Genomic DNA, 19,034 nt, shown 5'->3' on the forward strand with positions numbered 1-19,034 from the left:
GACGTTGGGAACTCGAACAGACCTCGAACGCGACTTCGCCGGCGACCTCAAACTCGATTGAAAATGGTGTTTTAATGGTGTTTTAGAGGCTGTTTTAGGTGGAGTTTTGAGGTTATTTGCTGGAGTTTTGGTGTGGAACAGGGGCTATTTTTGGTGGTTTAAAGAGCTGGTATTCATGGCTGCGTTTTCAGGTTACTTCCATGGCTAAACATGAAGTTTTTTGGTGATGAAAATGGTATTTTTAGTGTTGGAGAAAAAAGGGATGGCTGCTTCCTTTAGCTGATGCGCAGCTTTTCTACCTAAGGCTCTCTAATGTCCGTCCTTTTTTAATGTGAGTGAAGTATGTATTTTTGTGTGTGACTTGGGGAAGAAAGGAAAATGCACAGGTGAAGGAATCTTATTTTTGTGAGAGTGGCGTGAGAGCTGTGAATTAATGGGAAATTGCCCAGAAAGTGGCATGTAAGTTTTGGCTAGGTGGCATTTTTGCATTTCTTTTTTTTTTATTTGTCTTTTCTTTAAAAGATAATCTAAAATTAAAATATTACACTAATATTTAAACTAGAAAAATATAATAAACTACTAAGAAAAGTTATAACATTACTAGTGTTACAAATTAGAGGGAAAACATATTTTTTGTAAATTTTCTTTTCTTTTGCAAATAAAATACATCAAATATCTAAAAGTGTAATTCTTTTGGTAGTTTTAATTTATTAAATAAACCTACTAAAAAGTGAAATAAAGGCTAAAATATCAAGATTAAACTTAGCAAATATTTACATACTAAAAAGTGATGAAAAATTCAAATATAGTAAAAAATTAGGTGCTCACAACTGCCCCACTTTTCTTGGAAACATGAAGAGCTTTCAAGTAAAGACAAGGTGAGCCATGTGACTAATTTTTGACCAAATCTTTATTCAAAAGGGAAAATAAACAAAGGAAAGGGTGCAACCGAGTCTTGGTTTTGGACAGCCTACATATCCCGGGTCATAGGGGAATCAGGTCGCGTGTAGTTCAAGGAGAACGATGGAATGATGAGTTCGAGAGTCGAGTGTTGTTCCGTCGAGGCTCTGGTCCGTGGACTTATTATTACATCAAAATCAAAAGAAACTAAACAAGTTTATCAGCTATGAGTTACAACATTCCGATCTATAAGTCTTCTCAAGCTTGATCTTGAGTCTTGAATGGAGAATCATGCAGACTTTTGATTTCAACCTTGATGCTTGCTAGTTGCATGTGCTAGTTCATTCTTCTCCGGCTTCTTCTGATCAAAACGGGAATTGCAATGCTCGTGACTTCAGGCATGTCTTGGGCGATCCACATCTTTTTCATCTCCTTATGTATTTCGGATTTACTTCTTTTCTTTTCTTTATTCTGGATTGAGACTTCTTCTTTTGATCATCTCGAACCTTGTGCCTCGAGGTAAATCCTGCTCAGACACCAAAACAAACAAGCGAACGAAATTTTTGTCCCAGTTTTCATTAGAAAAATTCCGTGAGTTATTTGTAATAAAACTCTACACTACTTCATTATTGAAAGCAATAAAAGGTCGAGATTGGTGTACCTTGGAAAAACATGATTCTTTGGGAATGGTGTATCCTAATTGTCTAAATTGTGCATCAACTAAGGATTGGTGTACCTTATGTTGGGAAAATGCGATGAGAGAATGGTATACCCTATATTTAGCAAAGATATCAAGGAATAGTGTACCCTGCATTTAAGATCAGATCAACTAGGGATTGAAGACCCTAATGTTGGAGATGAGACTAGGGATTGGGGACCCTATGTCTAAAATAACATAAACTAGGGAGTAGAGACCCTACGTTGGGAAATTAGACTAGGGAGTGGAGACCCTACGTTGGGAAATTAGACTAGGGAGTGGAGACCCTATGTCTAAAATAACATCAACTATGGAGTGGAGTCCCTATGTCTAAAATAATCATCAACTAGGGAGTGGAGACCCTATGTTGGAAAAGAGACTAGGGAGTGGAGACCCTATGTCTAAAATAACATCAACTAGGGAGTGGAGACCCTATGTTGGAAAAGGAGACTAGGGAGTGGAGACCCTATATCTAAAATAATATCAACTAGGGAGTGGAAACCCTATGTTGGAAAAGGAGACTAGGGAATAGAGACATTATATCTAAAATAACATCAACTATGGAGTGGTGACCCTATGTTGGAAAATGGAGCTAGGGATTGGTGTACCATATACTGGTAAATTTTCTGTGGGCATGAACAATTGAACTTTTTTTTTAAATCCAGACTTCTTCTTTTTTAATTATTCCAGGAGAAAATTCATCAGACTAGGGTATTTTATCTTGGGAAAAAAATTCACTAAAAGTAAGGAACCTTGGATTCCTCTCATTCTCATAGAGAAGACTTGATTACCCTCTTTTGTTATTTGAGCTATGGGTTCTCTTTCTATTTTTTAACTGCAAACTGCTAGCTTTCCATCTTGAATCAATTGAATTGGATGAAGTTGATGGTTTAAGCAATACATTTTCAATCTAAACAACTATCTAGGTTCCTCACACACCATAGTAGCTAGGTTTCTCGGCAGCCATACAAATTTGAGTTGTAATTTAGCATCATATAGTCATTCTCGAGAATTGTTCACTAACTGGCTCAAAGTTGAAGTATGCATAGCTAGTTGTATGCATAGACCAAGAAATTACCAACTTAATAAGGTTGAGTTCCTCTGAACATACAAGTAGAAAAAGGGAATATAGAAAGCCAAAGGCAGCATCTCCAGCATATATAGTTGGAGGATTCAATGAACGTGAATCTTTTATATATATACATTTTATTTTCTTTTACATATGCAAGCATATATAGTTTAAAACAAAAGAAATGAGTTTAGTTAAACCACAGAACGTGCTCTAGATAGTGCGTGGCGGAAAGAGGAGGAGCTTCCAAACGAATATAGTCATACATAATCCCATGCAAAGCACTGACACTCCATGCTTGCTTGAGATATATGATATTCTCTCCTTGAAGGAGTTGTCCTGCTGCGACCTCTACATTGAACAACCAATATAGCCCGTGGATTCCATGTCTGGCAACTGCATTGTCACTTCCAATCAATCCACTTGAGAAATGGGGTGGATTTGCTTCTGAATCATTCACCCTTACCTAAGACATAAGTCAGTCAACATCAAATTTCATGTTCCTTGGTTAAGATCATTTGAAAAACAGGGAAATTACGAGTTCTTGATCGAGAAATGAGACAAAGAAAGACCATATTTCATGACAGAATACCTCCAATATCGATTGAGTTGAAGATGAGAGTGCAATTCGCAGTGTGTAATTTCCAGTCTGATCAACGCTGTCTAAACTGAATTTAATTTGCCAGGTTGTAGGTTCAAATGCCTTATCGCCCACTTTTCTGCTCAACTCAAAAAAAAAAAAAGTGAATGTTGAAACTAAGAGCTCCAGCATTACTGTATTAACTAATCATCTTATACGTATTTATCCTAAATTCCTGTTTCAATTATAAAAAAGCATACAATTCCATGGAAAGAGTTTGGTCCATTCATGTGTACCTGGTCACTTGAGCATAGAACCAATCTTTTCTATAGTCACTACTTCCAACTGTATATACCAAATCTTGATCTGGATATAAATCTGCATATCTCTCCCATAATCCATACTGCCTAAACCTGGAAGTAGAAAAGGACTGTTAGCTTTAACTAGTGAATTGGTAGAACCCCAACAAGGAAAAAGTCTTTATAGGCATATACATAAAAATATATCAGAAAAATCTTATCAGGAAGTAATGGTTCTATTTAACCTGTGTGCTGGTTGATTTACGTAAAGTTTGTTAATATACTGTGGATTAGGGTCAGGAATGTAGAATTCTGCAGCAGAGCGATCAGGAATACCGATTTCCCACAATGTAGGACCGCTTCTTGGAGGCTCATACACAAGTTCACCAACATCAACCTCAGAAGCTGAAACCATAAGAAATATGGTATAGTGAATCATTTGAACATTGGAAGTGAATAAAGCATTTTATGGAATGTGAAATGATTGGAACCTGCAGAAACTGCTATGGATTTTTCATATCTATAATCTCCAATAAATCCAGGTACCCAAGCATAGAGGTTATACTCCCCGGGACGAACATTTTTTATTGAAAAATGGCCTTCATCATTTGAGTTTGTCCAGAATTGGTAGCCCTGAGGAGTAAAATACAGCGTAACTTACTCTGCTCTAGTGTTTTTTTTAGAAGCATTCAGTTTAGTGTTTTATTCCTATTTTTACTTTAATATCTTCATTTTAGTGTTCCTGGCTTCTTACCTTGCATTCTCTTTGAAATGATCCAGCATCTCCAGGTGGAGCTAGCCCCACAAAAGCACCCTTTGCAGATAAATACTCCTTGCTTATGTACCTTTGCCAATACAAAATTCAACACAACTTGAATTTGATATGAAATTAGCAAAGTACTAATTAATTTATTTATTTCTTCTTCTTTTTTTTATTGAATTGAGCATATATTGTCTACATAGCCAGAGAGCGAAAATTTTGAATCTCTACCTGTCACAGACTACTAATCTACCACGGATGGCGCCCCTTTGGTCAGCTTTTGGAAAATCTTCTGAACTTGGGAAACTGTAAGGCCAACAGCCGACTTCATTGTGCATCTAAATTCACACACATAGAATAGGACAATGAATTAACCAGAAGATCATGTATGTTGAGGGACATCAGATATGTGCAAAAATAGGCTTTGAGTGCAAGAACCCTTTGAGGTATACCCGTTCTTTAGCATCATTCCAAAGGGAAAGTGTATCGTGTTTGTGCGCTACAGAATTGAGATATATAAAAACAGGACCAAAAACTTTCTTCCACGGTTCACCTGATCCAAATTTAATCACGAAATCCTGCCCTCCATAATGAGTGCTCACGAACATCTAAATAACCATTTTGATCAATAAAACTTAACACTAATTCAAATGTTTGTAATGCTGAAAGGTTATTAGCTACATACAGCCAAGGTGGTCGGATTAACATGGGAAGTAAGATCCTGTTTGATAGGTCCACCCGTTCTGAACTCATTGCTCGGAGTTATTTGCCAAAATCCGACTGGAGGGTCTAAACAAATGAAACCATGGACTTTGTTATCTTTGTTCTCACACGAATATTGATACTTGTCATCAACCTATTCATTGGAAGGACAACATTCGTGTTACTGTTGAGGCTTTACTAAGTGATTATACATATCAACGTAGAAGCACTTCTGCATGCTGACAGAGAGTGTTATATATATACTTCTCCTTTAAATTCTGGCTCCACAGGATCGACAAGTAGGACAGCTTCTGGATACGCCAATTCCTTTCCTCTTGGAGGTACGCGATCTTTAGGGTGAGGCATTAGTCTTTGCCTATCATCTGCCATAACCATGTATCGAAACCTAAAAGTTGGAAACAAAGTAAATTTCTTCATTCTAAATTCAGCAGATTTGTACAAGAAACTAAGCACATTGTACTTAAGAAACATCTTTTCTCTTGCAAGAAAACAAATTATTAAGCTTTCAGAAGTCAGTCTCTCATACATAAAGTTTCGAATCGTTGGTTGAAAACGAAGTTTTTATACAAGCTTAGTCCTTGTTGGAAATATAGACATAAGGAAAAAAATCATCTATGCAGCTGGATCAAATATCTAGGAGTGATGAGAACAGTACTTTTCTATACTGAGCATGAAAGCTATCCTGGTTTCATTGAGGTTGAATGCTGGCATATCCTCTTTGTGTTCATAAATAGCATAAGAGTAAAAACCAGGCGAATCCCGAAGTACTATGAACCTGAAAATTATCGTATCTCAGTGCTACTACAGAAATCACCACCACTTGTACCATGACATATATGCAACAAAACAACAACAATAACAACAAACCCAGTGAAATCCCACACGTGGGGTCTGGGGAAATGTGTACGCAGACCTTACCTCTAACTCACGAAGGACGTCCATGAAATATATGCATGTGTATGAAAAAGTTATCGAAAAAGAAAAAACCTTTTGTCTATGGTTAACGGGGAATGCTCGCCCTGAAGTGAAGGATCCCATGTCCTAATAAATGAGAGCTCTATCTGTTCTTCAGTTTCAACTATTACTTTAAAACTATTACCTTCAATCCTGAAAAACAGTTAATTGAGGAACATTGATGTGGAAATTATGATAAATTATATGCATTGTCAGATCAGGTTTGTGGTTTAAGGGGAAATATTACTCATCAAATTTTCCTCTTGTTCCAGCAGTTCCAGGTTCACTCCAGTTTATGTCCCAGAATCTGCATTTCCATTGTAAAATAGCTAAAATAATGAGTTGACTACCTGCTATATGAACTCAATACTATAGAAGGAGATAGAAGAAATGACAAGCAGATGATTATCTGTGCAATGCCTTTAATATTAAGGCCTAATTTGGAAAGAATTTCTATTTAGGAGACGTTATTAATCAACGTGTGATATATCAAAAACCAAGTTCCAATTTCTAATTAGGAGTTCTCTATGTAAGTAGTCAGGTTTGCTTTATTACCATGTTAAATATTATATTAATGTTATTGCAATCTTTAAAAGGGATAATACTTTCTTTCTCTTATGAACCTTCCTTTTTCTTTTTCTTTTTTAACACGGTGTGATATAGGCAGTCTACCCTAATGTAAGCATCATTGGCTGATTACACTGCTCAAACCCTGACCTACATATCATAGGGAGATAACTTTACGTTGCTCGAAGGCTCCCTTCAAAATTGTAGTTGTCTTCGGAGCAGGAATTGATTTAGTAGGATTCTTTTGTAGTTCGAACCGACAATTATCTAAACTTTTAACTTCATATTACTTGCTCCGACTAACATTTACACATTATTATTAGTCTTTGTTATTCAAAAGTTTCATCGAAACACTCTCCTATTTGCTAATATAATTATCAATCTTTAATACTCTGTATATATTTTCTTCGGAAAATATTTTTACTCACTATCCAAACACTTTAAAACATTTCCCAGAAAGCATTTCCGTGAAACTTAACTTCCGTCATTGCCAAACAGATTCTAGAAAAGGAAAAAAAAAAAGAAAAAAGAATTTGTGCGGTTTACCCTCCATTCAAGATTGGGTTGTTGAGCTCCAGCAAATTGTCAATCCCATTATATTGAATACCAATTATTTTTCCTCCTGGATTTGTCAATCTTAGTTGGAATACGCCATTATCTATTATCACCTGCACTAGATAAAATAGATCAAAATTGTTCTACTTGGTGTGAGGAAAATAAAGATTACGAGTTTTTCATGTTGCATTGAAACAGATATATGGTTGGTAAGTGTTGACCAAGTAGATAGCTAAAAGCTTATTCCTTAACAAAGATTATTGTCACCAATGTTTTTCTAAAGACCATATTTTAGAGCATGCTTGGCTTAGCGGATTGAATTAAAGTAGCTGATAAACATAAGTATTACAAAACTTTTAGGGGTTGAAGCCGATGTTATAAGTAAATGACAGAAGTGTTGGAAATGATAATAAATAGTTAATGTATATGGTAAAAAAAAGTATTTTTTTTCCATGAAATGGAGAGAGTTAAAGGTGTTTCGTTTTGAGAATAATTTTTGGGGATTTCAAAAGTATTAAGGATAAAATAGTCGAAATTTTGAACAGACTAAAGTTGGAATCATCCGTTGACTTTGGCTGATTGTGACGTATAAGCACCTTTGATGTTAACTAGTTAAAAAGTGTTTATAAACTAATTTGACTTGCTTATAAGCTTTTTTAAAGCTCTTCGAATATCCTTTTCCGCCCATTCTCATAAAATTTATTCTTTTATATATTTGTTTAAGTTAAAAATGATGTTTATAACCCTGCAACCAAACTAAATATTATGCATGAAAAATATGCACCATATTGTAAATAAGACTATACAGTACTTGGTCCTGTTGCTGAAGAAGCTGAAGAACTTGAGTTGACATCTGGGAATGGTTTGGCACAATCATATTGCAAAACAGAACCTGCAGCAGTTAGAATATAGGTTCTCTAAAATTGAAGAAAATTTGCAGAAGTATATAAGTTTTCCACCATTTATGATTTGGATTTTGGAGGGATGAAGTCCTACCTTTTGGATACTTCTGTTCAATGTGTATAGAAACTTAGAATTTTTTCAGGTGGAGAAACAAATGACAGAAGATATACATAGTCCACAATTCCCAATGAAGGATTCGCTTTCTTTCCTTAACTTGTTCACGTTTGAATGCCTTTACGCCAAAGTGACTCTTTTTTAATAGAAGGGAAAATGGCCAACTGCATCTTGACAAACTAGACAGTCACATGATGCAAAAGTTGCATTATAAACAAGCCAAATGAAAATTAAAAAAAAAAAAAAAAAAAGAGAAAAGAGAAAATCGGCAGCGGTATGGGCTAAATAATTGCGCATATGATTGTGAACAGAGGATCGAATAAGTTCAGCTAAGTTGCATTACAAAATCAATGTGGTTAGGTGGTTTTATAGTGGAGTATGAAGTCCCTTTCGCAGGTAGTTTATTTTTAGTCCGCAACAAAAAATATTTATATTCAGTAGTCGAAAAAGTATATAAAATTTCTCTATTTTGTATAAATATATATAAATACAAAAAAATATATATTTTCCATCGATTATTTTAAGAATTTTAATGGTTATGAGTTTTTTGTTCAACCTCGGTACTGAATTTTAATGGTTCGATTAATCCAAATTTGTGGCCCACCAAAGAAGTAAAATACTCCCTACAAAAGCTTTTTTTTTTTCATTTCCAGAACTTAAACACGACATCCCTGTTGTATTGTGGGCTATGAGTTCTAACACCATTATATGAGTTCTTGTTACGTGAGACCACAAGATTTTAGAGTGAAGGGTTGGGTATTTTTACCAATTGGATTATTTTAAAAGATTTTTGGAGAAACATTTTTGAGAAAAAATTGTGTAAAACATTAGCTTCCCATTCTTAAAGGAAAAGTTGACGCCAAATTGTGATAACTGTTATAAATATATTTTATTATGGATGTCCATTTAGTACTCCCTTGTAAATAAGATTCCTGAAGAATCTTATCCATATGGAACTCCGCCGTAAATATGTTTATCTATTTAGTACTCTATTGGAAATAAGCTTCCTGAAAAAGCTTATCCTTTCGGTACTCCGTTATGGATAAATATTACCTCCGGTAGAAGATTATAAACATTACCCCCAGTAGAAGATTATCTATATATGGTACAGTAGCAACTTACACAACAGCTTACAAAGCAGCTTGCTTTCTTCTATAAATAGAGGAGATTTCAGTTCATTATGTACATAAGTTTGAAGTTTGAATAATATATCAGTTTCTCTCTATACTTGTCTTTATTTTACAGTCTTTATTTTATAACACGTTATCAGTACGAGTCTCTAATTTCATCATCACTACTTGACTGTGAGGTAACATACTACCCTTGTGTGTGGTCAAACCGAGTTCATTCAGAGCATTTTGAGGAAAATTACATCCTTTGAATGGTGAACAACACATTAGTTTTGTTAATTTCTAACTCTATGAAGAGATGAAATCCTTCTGATGTCATTTCTCAAAGATAAGGCTTATTAATTTATAATTTTAATTTGATTTCCTTCATGAGCTTGAAAAATTATGCTTGTTATCTATGTCCATCACGTGTTAATTCTAAGCAACTAGTTATGCAGGACTTGCAGGTATATTGTGATTTGAAATACAAATTTGAAGGCTAAGAAGACAATGGATATTGAATCAACTTGCTATGTTACGTGCTTTGTATACGTATTAGCATATAACAACTATTTTTTTTATATACTTATTTTCATCATGTTGTCATCTCCATAAAAGATTACAAAGTGAATAACAATGTCAGATCCATCTAAACTCCAACAGAGTTTATGAGAAATATATAATTACCAACAGTGGTAATATTTTCTAAGTCTCGTTATGACTTAACTTCATGGTTCACTTGAACTCCAGCAGAGCACGGCCACCAGAAGCGGCTATATTTCATATATCTCATTGTAACTAAATTTTGTTAACCACCAAAAGTGTTATATGCTTATGACCACCAGAAGTAATAATTTAGGCTTGTTATGGTTACAATGAAGATAAGTTAGAGAAAATTCTCTATATTATATTCAAACCTCGATTTATTTCTGAAGTAGCAAATATCTTAAAAAAGGTTCGAAGCATCACAATTTGATGTGATTATGCACGTTCAGATAATTATGCTCTATCTCCTAAAAGAAGAAAACTTTTGATATTATTAATCCATTTCCTGAAGTGAATGTGACAATATTAAATATGAACGCGCTCTTGATGTAAATATATTACGATTCACCTCCAGAAGAGGTAATACGATTGAGAGAATATATTCTCAATATTTCATATTTCAAATTTCTCTTGAAGTAGTAAATAATTAAAATTTTCTCCCGAAGCAGGAAAATATTATGTAGTAATAAAAAAATATTAAAATTCTTAATTTTCATTATTTATAAATTTAGAATTATCTTTATATTATTCATTTGATTATGATTTTCTTTCATGACACCAGAAGTGTCTGAACAATATTTGATAGTACAAAATTTATCAAAAGCTCCTGAAGATCTAACTATTTATCTAGAAGATACATGACACAAGTAGTGTCGGATAAATATTAGATTGTGGATAATAAATGAAGGCTCTCGAAGAGCTTATATATAAATATGTCATTCATATTATATGATTATGGTAAAAATATATGTTGTAGTAAACCTAAAGTTTACTAATAAATGACTATCATATTGAGACTACAAATGACTGAAAGATTGAAAATCTTCATGTTTCCACAATCATAGGGGGTAAAATAATATGTATGTGAGAAGTGACCCGCCTTATTCTTTAATTTGTACTATATCATGTATCACAGTAAACCAAAAGCTTACTAATGCAAAAGCAGTCACAGTAAACTAGAAGTTTTACTGAGGCAAAAGTTGCTACTGTAAATCAGAAATTTACTGATACAAAAGTAGCCACAGTAAATCAGAAGTTTACTGATGCAAAAGTTTATGCCATAGTAAACCAGAAGTTTACTTAGAGATAGCACATGCCATGATAAACTTGAAGTTTTCATTTACCATTTTTAAATGAGCTATTTGAGAATTCAGATAAGCATGTACTGAAGAACTAGAAGATTCTTCAAGAATTCTCTTGTGTTACTTGTTCTCATAATAAATTGATTATACTAGCTAAAGTTGGGACTAAAATTTCTGAATTATGGAATATATAAAAAGTGAATATGGGCTCATTCACCTATCATGTGAACCACTTATAGATGCATATATGAGATGGTTACATGTGTGTTTATTATCAACCCGCAGTTTGGCATTTGAAATTGCCTTTCTCAATTAAGAGCATAATTTTCAGATTATGAAATTAAGATAGTTCATCTTGATGATGCTGGTTTATATCCAAGCTAGTTTAGCATTGAATACATCCTATTAATGGCTAAACTATTACTTATGAGAACAAAGCCTCATATGTTGGTCTAATATTTTCTAAATTGCATACAGCAACACTTGTATGCATCAGACCAACAAAATATGATAAGTTCTCCCATCACAATTGGTTTAGAATCAGAAACCAAATATTTTTACTATCTAATAACTTTTGATGTGTGGTATATGGTTAATTTCTCTACCATAATGCACAAAGATAGATTTTCCAAAGAAGATTGGGGATATGTGTTAGTGTTTCTAACATTTGGGGATGGAATAAATAGCTGAAAAATATGCTATATGAATAGAATTATTATTAATATGATCCTCACTTAGAAGATAATTCAAGTCAAATGCCAGAAGCATTTGCTGATCCAAAATTAAATATCATATTTCAGTTGCAAATGCTCCTATTAAAACTAAAGTCCCTGAAGGATAAAGTTTACTGCATGCATGAAACGTAGTAAACCGATCGGTTCCAAAGGTAACAATCCTTGAAAAATGATAGGAGCAAATGATCAAAATGATCATAATGAGGAAATGAGCTCTAGAAGAGCCCACGACATAACATTTCATGAAACTCCAGAAGAAGTTCAGGTACCTGAAAATAAAGAAAGTGATGAGATCTCAACAAGTTATGTCGCTTAGGAACCGATACAAAATGATCGTCGACGATATATTTAATACAATATAGTGCATGATATTATAAAAGATTGTGAGGATCGGGCCTGTAGTCCAGACACTGAAGATGTCATGCCATTTAAATGCAAGTCATAACCTATATGACTCATTTGATTAGATCAATATGAAGATCCCTGAAGGATTTAAAATGCTTGAAGTATATAATTCAAAGTCTTGAGAAATGTACTCGATCAAATTACAAAGATATTTGTACGGTTTAAATCAATATGGGCGCATGTGATATAATCGCCTCAGTGAATATTTGCTGAAAGAAGGTTACATAAATAATGTTATTTGTCTATGTATTTTTATAAAGAAAATATCATCAGAATTTGTTATACTTGCTATTTATATTAATGACATAAATATTGCTGGAACTCCAGCAGAGCTCCAAAAGGCAATTGAATATCTTAAGAAAGAATTTGAGATAAAAGATCTTGGAAAAATAAAATTTTGTCTTAGTTTGCAAATTGAATATTTAGCATACAAGATCTTTATTCATCAATTTGCCTATATAGAAAGGGTCTTTAAATATTTTTACATGGACAAAGCACACCCACTAAGTACACCAAATGGGTGTTCGATCACATGAAGTGAATAAGGATCCGTTCCGACCTCTAGAAGAGGATGAAGAACTACTTGATCCTGAAATACTCTATCTCAGTGCAATTGGTGCACTTATGTATCTTGCTAATACTAACAAAGGTGGTGCAAATCATATTGGTTGTGCAGATGCGGGTTATTTATCCGATCCCCATAAAGTTTATTCTAAAATCGGGTATGTGTTTTACATGTGAAGGTGTTATCATATCATGACGCTTCACAAAACAATCTATTGCTGCTACTTCTTCAAATCATACTGAGATAATAGCTATTCATGAAGCAAGTAGGAAAAGCGTATAGTTGAGATCGGTGATTCATTTTATTCGAGAAAAATATGGGTTAGAATGTGATAAGAAACCCACAATATTATACGAAGACAATATTGCATGCATAACCCAATTAAATGGAGGATTCATAAAAGGAGATAGAACGAAACATATTTTACCAAAGTTATTCTTCACACATGATCTCGAGAAGAATTGTAATATCGCTGTGCAGCAAATCCGTTCAAGTGACAATCCAGTAGATTTATTCACTAAATCTTTACCAACTTCAACTTTAGAGAAGATAGTATACAAGATTGGAATGCGGAGACTCAATATTTGAAATAAAGTTTTCATCAGGGGGAGTAAAATACGCGTTGTACTCTTTTTTCCTTACTAAGGTTTATCCCACAGGATTTTCCTTATAAGGTTTTTAATGAGGCAACTAGCAATGCATATTACTAGATATGTGTACTCTTTTTCCTTCACTAGAAACTTTTTTCACGAGGTTTTTCCTAGTAAGGTTTTAAATGGGGCACATTATCTTTTAATGAACATCCAAGGGGGAGTGTTATAAATATATTTTATTATGGATGTCCATTTAGTACTCCCTTGTAAATAAGCTTCCTGAAGAAGCTTATCCATATGGGACTCCGCCGTAAATATGTTTATCTATTTAGTACTCTATTGGAAATAAGCTTCCTGAAAAAGCTTATCATTTCGGTACTCCGTTACGGATAAATATTACCTCCGATAAATGATTATCTATATCAGCTTACAAGCAGCTTACACAGCAACTTGCAGTAGCAGCTTACACATCAGCTTGCAGTAGCAACTTACACATCAACTTGCTTTCTTCTATAAATAGAGGAGATTTCAGTTCATTATATACATAAGTTTGAAGTTTGAATAATATATCAGTTTCTCTCTATACTTGTCTTTACTTTACAGTCTTTATTTTATAACAATAACGTCTTTCTTGAACATCTTTTGACTTCAAAGAAAAGGTTTGGAGAGGCCTAATGAGAGTTGTCACGAAGGGGAGCGGAGGGGATCAATGTCTGTCTTAGAATTTGTCCATTATTTAATTTCATCTTGACATAAGAAATTTAAAGTTGAAAAACTGATTTAACAAGTATTTAATGTGAAATATAATACTTTTCACTTACAATGCTTACTTTTTTTAAAAGTGAAATTCACGTCGAAGCTCATTAAAACTTTAGGGATGAATAAGATCGTCGAACTGTTGTTTTTTACTTCTAAAGTCAATTAATCAGTAGTCCTTCAATTTCTTCTTGAAAGTCTATTTAAAATAAAATAGGCCAAATACATCGCTAGCCCCTTAAAGCTGTCCGCACTTTTTACTTACACACTCTATGTTAAGTCCGTTCCATTTGAACACTTCAACCATATCTCATATGTGCCATTTAGACACAAAATTAATAGGCAGTCAAACATAAAAGATGCATGTAATTCACACGCCAAAGTGACGAATAAGACAAGGATACATGGATTTAACTTAAATAAATTAAAATAAAATAATAATAAAAAAGAACCAGCCCCCACCGCTTCGTCATCTTCTCCGATGATCCCCCTCCTTCCGTCATCTTCCCGACGACCCCCCCTCCCCAACACACACACACACACACACTCTTTGTCTTCGCAAAACTCTCCACCTCCTTCGTTTTCTTCCCCATATTTGATGTGAGAAAGCAAAAAATATTTTTAGATATGAGAAAAAACTTTCAAATCTAGAACGGCATTCCAAAATTTTCAGATCCGAAAGGAAATATTTTGGCCAAAATAAACTTTCAGATTGTTGTAACCTTAGTAAGTTGCAGATCTTGAAAATTTCCTCTAAAGGCCAAAAACGTTTGTAACCGTGAGTAACCTTTATAAGTTGCAGATTTCTTTTGCCATTATTTATTTTTTCTCCTCTCAGCTCGCCAGAAAATTCTCCGCTACATTCGTCGGACTACAATAGGCCAGGAGGAATAGGAGAAGGGGGTGAATGGAGGATGTGATTATCGATGGAGATAGAATGATGAAAAATTAAAAGAAACATTCTCCGGAAAGTATTTCCGGCAAAAACTATTCATTTTCCCGAAAGAAAGATGAGGAGTTTGGTTTTTGGACCATTTCACGCGCCTGAAAAATGTGAGGAACACTTGACTTGCCATGTTAGCTTTTTGTGTCTAAATGGCACATATGATAAAATATGGTATTTCTGGGATTCTAATTACACTTGCACTGAGGTATGCAATTACAAACAGCAGCTTACACTTTCTATTAAACACAATACCACTCTTGAGGCTCACTGGGTGACCATTGTATATGCAAAATCTTCATCGAGAAGGAGGAAGAAGCTATGAGAAAGCCTAGAACAGATAAATAACCAAATTCAAGGACCATTGTCTATATTTGGTGATTTTAACTGTATTATGAATTCCTCTGAAAAGGATGAAGGCAGACCTCATAGATTGAGCAAAAGTTTGGACTTCATTAACTGTATGAGTGAATGCAGTATGATGGATGCTGGTTATTCTGGTAATGATTTTACATGGACTAATAACAGAAGAAAGAGGAAAGGGATAAGAGAGAGACTAGACAGAGTATTCTATAATAATGAATGGTCTGCGACTTTCCCTCTTGTAAATGTTAGACACCTTCCTAGAACAGGATCTGATCATAATAAGCTTCGTATGACCTGTTCAATTCAAGACACTCCCCCCATTAAATATTTTAAGTTTCTGAACTTTTGGACAGAACAAAATGACTTTCAAAAAATTGTGCAAGACTCATGGGATGAAGAGGTTACTAACAATCCTATGTGGATAATGCAGCAAAAATTGAAGAGATTAGCTAGTTCACTCAATTACTGGTCTAGAAACACAATTGGTAACATGTTTGATAAAAGAAAGGATCTGGAGGATAAAGTGGAAGCTATGGAGGCAGCTTATGGGGAAGACAATAGTGACACTAACAGAATTAACCTGAACAAACTCTATGCAACCAAAACCAACATGTCGTGATGGCGCCTATCATGGTACTAGGCAAGCCGACTACACAGACATTTCCAACAATCTAAAGGTTTGAAAGATATGGAAGTAGTTAAAATTAAGAAAAACCTTTTAAAACAGAGTAAGAAATCATAATTCAATACAAAATCTCTCCCAAAATCAGGGTGTCACCTAGTACATGAGCATCTACATAAAAACACAGTCTAATACACCGTTTAGGAAATAAAAACCGAAACATAAAATGGAAGATAAGGAGGGAGAGTCAAGGTTTGCGAACGCTTCCGAAAATCTGAACTCCACAACTCAGTAACCACCGTGACCGGAAGCACCTGGATCTACATATGAGGTGTAGGGTGTAGCGTGAGTACAACCAACTCAATAAGTAACAAATCTAACCTTTGGACTGAAAGGTAGTGACGAACTCAGCCGGTGCAGTTCAATATAGAAATAACAGTATAGTAATTTAGGCATGCTTTCAAGTTCAACAGTTAAACTCAATTCAAGTAAAATAGATCAAATTCTGAATGATATGAGGAGTATGACCCTCTCTACATCTACATGCCAATGCACATGTTGTATGTGATGCACCACGCTGAAAGCCTCGTGTACTCACACTCTCAGAATACTCAATCACTCAGTACTATATATGGCCAATCCAGCCTAGGGATATTCCATCTCGCATATATATATATACACATCGACTGACAGTCAGTCACTCAGTACCGTATAAGGCCAATCCAGTCCTCAAAAAATTTATCCTCGAATATAAATGGTATGGACAAGATCCATGTCCAGGGAAGATCCATCCCTCAATATAATCAATTGCGCTCACTGTGGGTGTGTACAGACTCTGGAGGGGCTCCTTCAGCCTAAGCGCTAAAATAAGCCAGATCCAGGCATAAATCAATAAACATGCTGCAGCGTGCAGCCCGATCCCATAACTGTCAATCTCAATTAGGCTCTCGGCCTCACTCAGTTATCAATCTCTCCAGTCTCTCTCTCTCAGGCTCACAATGTCGTGAAACTAGCCCAAAAATGATGATATGATATTGCAATAAATAACAAAAGGAGACTGAGATATGATATGCAATGAATAAATATGACTGAGTACGAAATTTCAATGTAATCAACAAGTTGACAACAAGAATCGACCACTATGGGTCCCAACAGTACCAGCATATAGCCTAAACATGATTTCTATCATGATTGGCAGCTCAATTACTTATCACATGATGAAAATACGGATATCAAAAAGATAAATCCACTATACAGTTCCATGGAATCGACTAGGTCACAATTCTTACGGTGCATTCCTACACACCTGTCACTTGGCATGTGCGTCACCTCAATACCAATCATATAACACATAATTTGGGTTTCCAACTCTCAGGGACAAGTTTAGAAGTGTTACTTGCCTCAATCCGAGCAAATCTCTACTCTAACACACCTTTGCCTCGTGAAACGGCCTCCGAATGCGTCAAATCTAGCCACAAACAATGTGATACAATCAACACGGGCTAAAGGATTCAATTTCATAAGAAAATACTAAGTTATTAATCAAAAGTCAAAAGTCGACTCAAAAGTCGGCCCCCGGGCCCACGTCTCAAAATCTGATAACAGTCACAAAACCCAAAAGCCCATTCATCCATGAGTTCAACCATACCAAATTTATCAAAATCCGACACCAAATCGTCATCCAAATCCCCAAATCAAACTCTCCAAATCTTTAGCCTCAAACTCCCAATTTACACCATAAATACACACCAACTAGGTGGGAAAATCAATGCAGAAACAAGATTATTGATTAAAAATGAGCACAAGAGACTTACCTCAAGAAACCCCTCGAAAATCCTCTCAAGAAGCGCCCAACCCGAGCTTGAAATGTTTAAAATAAAGCAAAATCGCGAACCCTTGAATTTAAGTGTTCTGTCCAGCCTTCCGCTTCTGCGGAAACTTAACCGCATCTGCGACGTTGCAGAAATAACAATTCACCCGCTTCTGCGGTGAACCACTGGAGTTGGGCCTCCGCTTCTGTGGTCCTTACCCTCGCATCTACGCAATCGCAAGTGCGGAATTCCCCATCGCACCTGCACACACTTCGCTTCTGCGCCCATCACGCCACACGTGCGACCACGCAAGTGCGGAAATCCCCTCGCACCTGCGACCATAGTCCTCCCCAATCTTGGCCGCATCTGCGCTCCTCAGCTCGCACCTGCGATCAAAGCTTCGTAGGTGTGATTACACCAACAGACTCCCTACTTCAACCCTGCACCAAGTCCCGTTTTCGATCCGGAACCATCTGAAATCAACCCGAGGCCTCTTGGGACCTCAACCAAACATATCAACAAGTCCTAAAATACGATACAAACTTAGTCGAGCCCTCAAATCACCTTAAACAATATCAAAAACACGAATCACACCCAATTAAAGCCTATTGAAACTAAGGAATTGCAACTTCTCCAAACGACGCCAAAACCTATTAAATCACGTCCGATTGACACCAAATTTTGCACACAAGTCACATATGATACCACAAACCTACTCCAACTCCCAGAACTCCAGTCCAAGCCCGGTAACCACAAAGTTTACTCTCAGTCAAACTTCCAAATTTCTAACTTTCGCCATTTCAAGCCTTATTCAACTATAGACCTCCAATTCATAATCCAGACACGCTTCTAAGTCAAAAATCACCCAACGGAGCTAACATAACCATCAAAACTCTATTCCGGAGTCATTTACACATAAGTCAATATCCAGTTAACCTTTTCAACTTAAGCTTCCAACTTTGAGACGAAGTATCTAAATTCATTCCAAAACATCCCCAGACCCAAACCGACAACCCCGGCAAGTCACATAATTGCTATAAAGTATAAAATGACCAGTAAATGGGGGAACATGGCTACAACTCTTAAAACGACCGGTCGAATCGTTACAAATATAAAATAATATTCTTAAGCAAAAAGCTAGAGTGAAATGGTAACTGGATGG

At 35.4% G+C, this 19,034-nt stretch overlaps 2 protein-coding genes across 4 annotated transcripts; one reads left to right on the plus strand and one right to left on the minus strand.

Annotated features, from left to right (window-relative positions):
* Window positions 1-2,769: 2,769 nt before the first annotated feature.
* On the minus strand, window positions 2,770-8,233 carry LOC107778218 (uncharacterized). Of its 3 annotated transcripts, XM_016598430.2 has the most exons (16): window positions 8,101-8,233; window positions 7,916-7,996; window positions 7,096-7,217; window positions 6,230-6,289; window positions 6,016-6,135; window positions 5,684-5,803; window positions 5,272-5,413; window positions 4,991-5,161; window positions 4,758-4,913; window positions 4,537-4,643; window positions 4,300-4,390; window positions 4,037-4,178; window positions 3,791-3,950; window positions 3,543-3,659; window positions 3,259-3,385; window positions 2,770-3,132 (listed from the first exon to the last, which is right to left on the minus strand). In XM_016598430.2, exons 2-16 carry the CDS (start codon window positions 7,979-7,981, stop codon window positions 2,857-2,859), a joined length of 1,977 nt encoding a protein of 658 aa, XP_016453916.1. In that variant the 5' UTR covers window positions 7,982-7,996; window positions 8,101-8,233; the 3' UTR covers window positions 2,770-2,856. The 3 variants fall into 3 exon arrangements, with proteins under 3 accessions (XP_016453916.1, XP_075082376.1, XP_075082377.1); XM_075226275.1 differs by lacking the exon at window positions 5,684-5,803; XM_075226276.1 differs by lacking the exon at window positions 4,758-4,913.
* Window positions 8,234-15,225: 6,992 nt separating this feature from the next.
* Window positions 15,226-16,058, plus strand: LOC107778219 (uncharacterized). Its single transcript, XM_075227226.1, has 2 exons — window positions 15,226-15,281; window positions 15,551-16,058. Exons 1-2 carry the CDS (start codon window positions 15,226-15,228, stop codon window positions 16,056-16,058), a joined length of 564 nt encoding a protein of 187 aa, XP_075083327.1.
* The last annotated feature ends 2,976 nt before the right edge of the window (window positions 16,059-19,034 follow it).

This window comes from Nicotiana tabacum, chromosome 12, assembly GCF_000715075.1.
Source record: "Nicotiana tabacum cultivar K326 chromosome 12, ASM71507v2, whole genome shotgun sequence".
NCBI classification, from domain to species: domain Eukaryota; kingdom Viridiplantae; phylum Streptophyta; class Magnoliopsida; order Solanales; family Solanaceae; genus Nicotiana; species Nicotiana tabacum.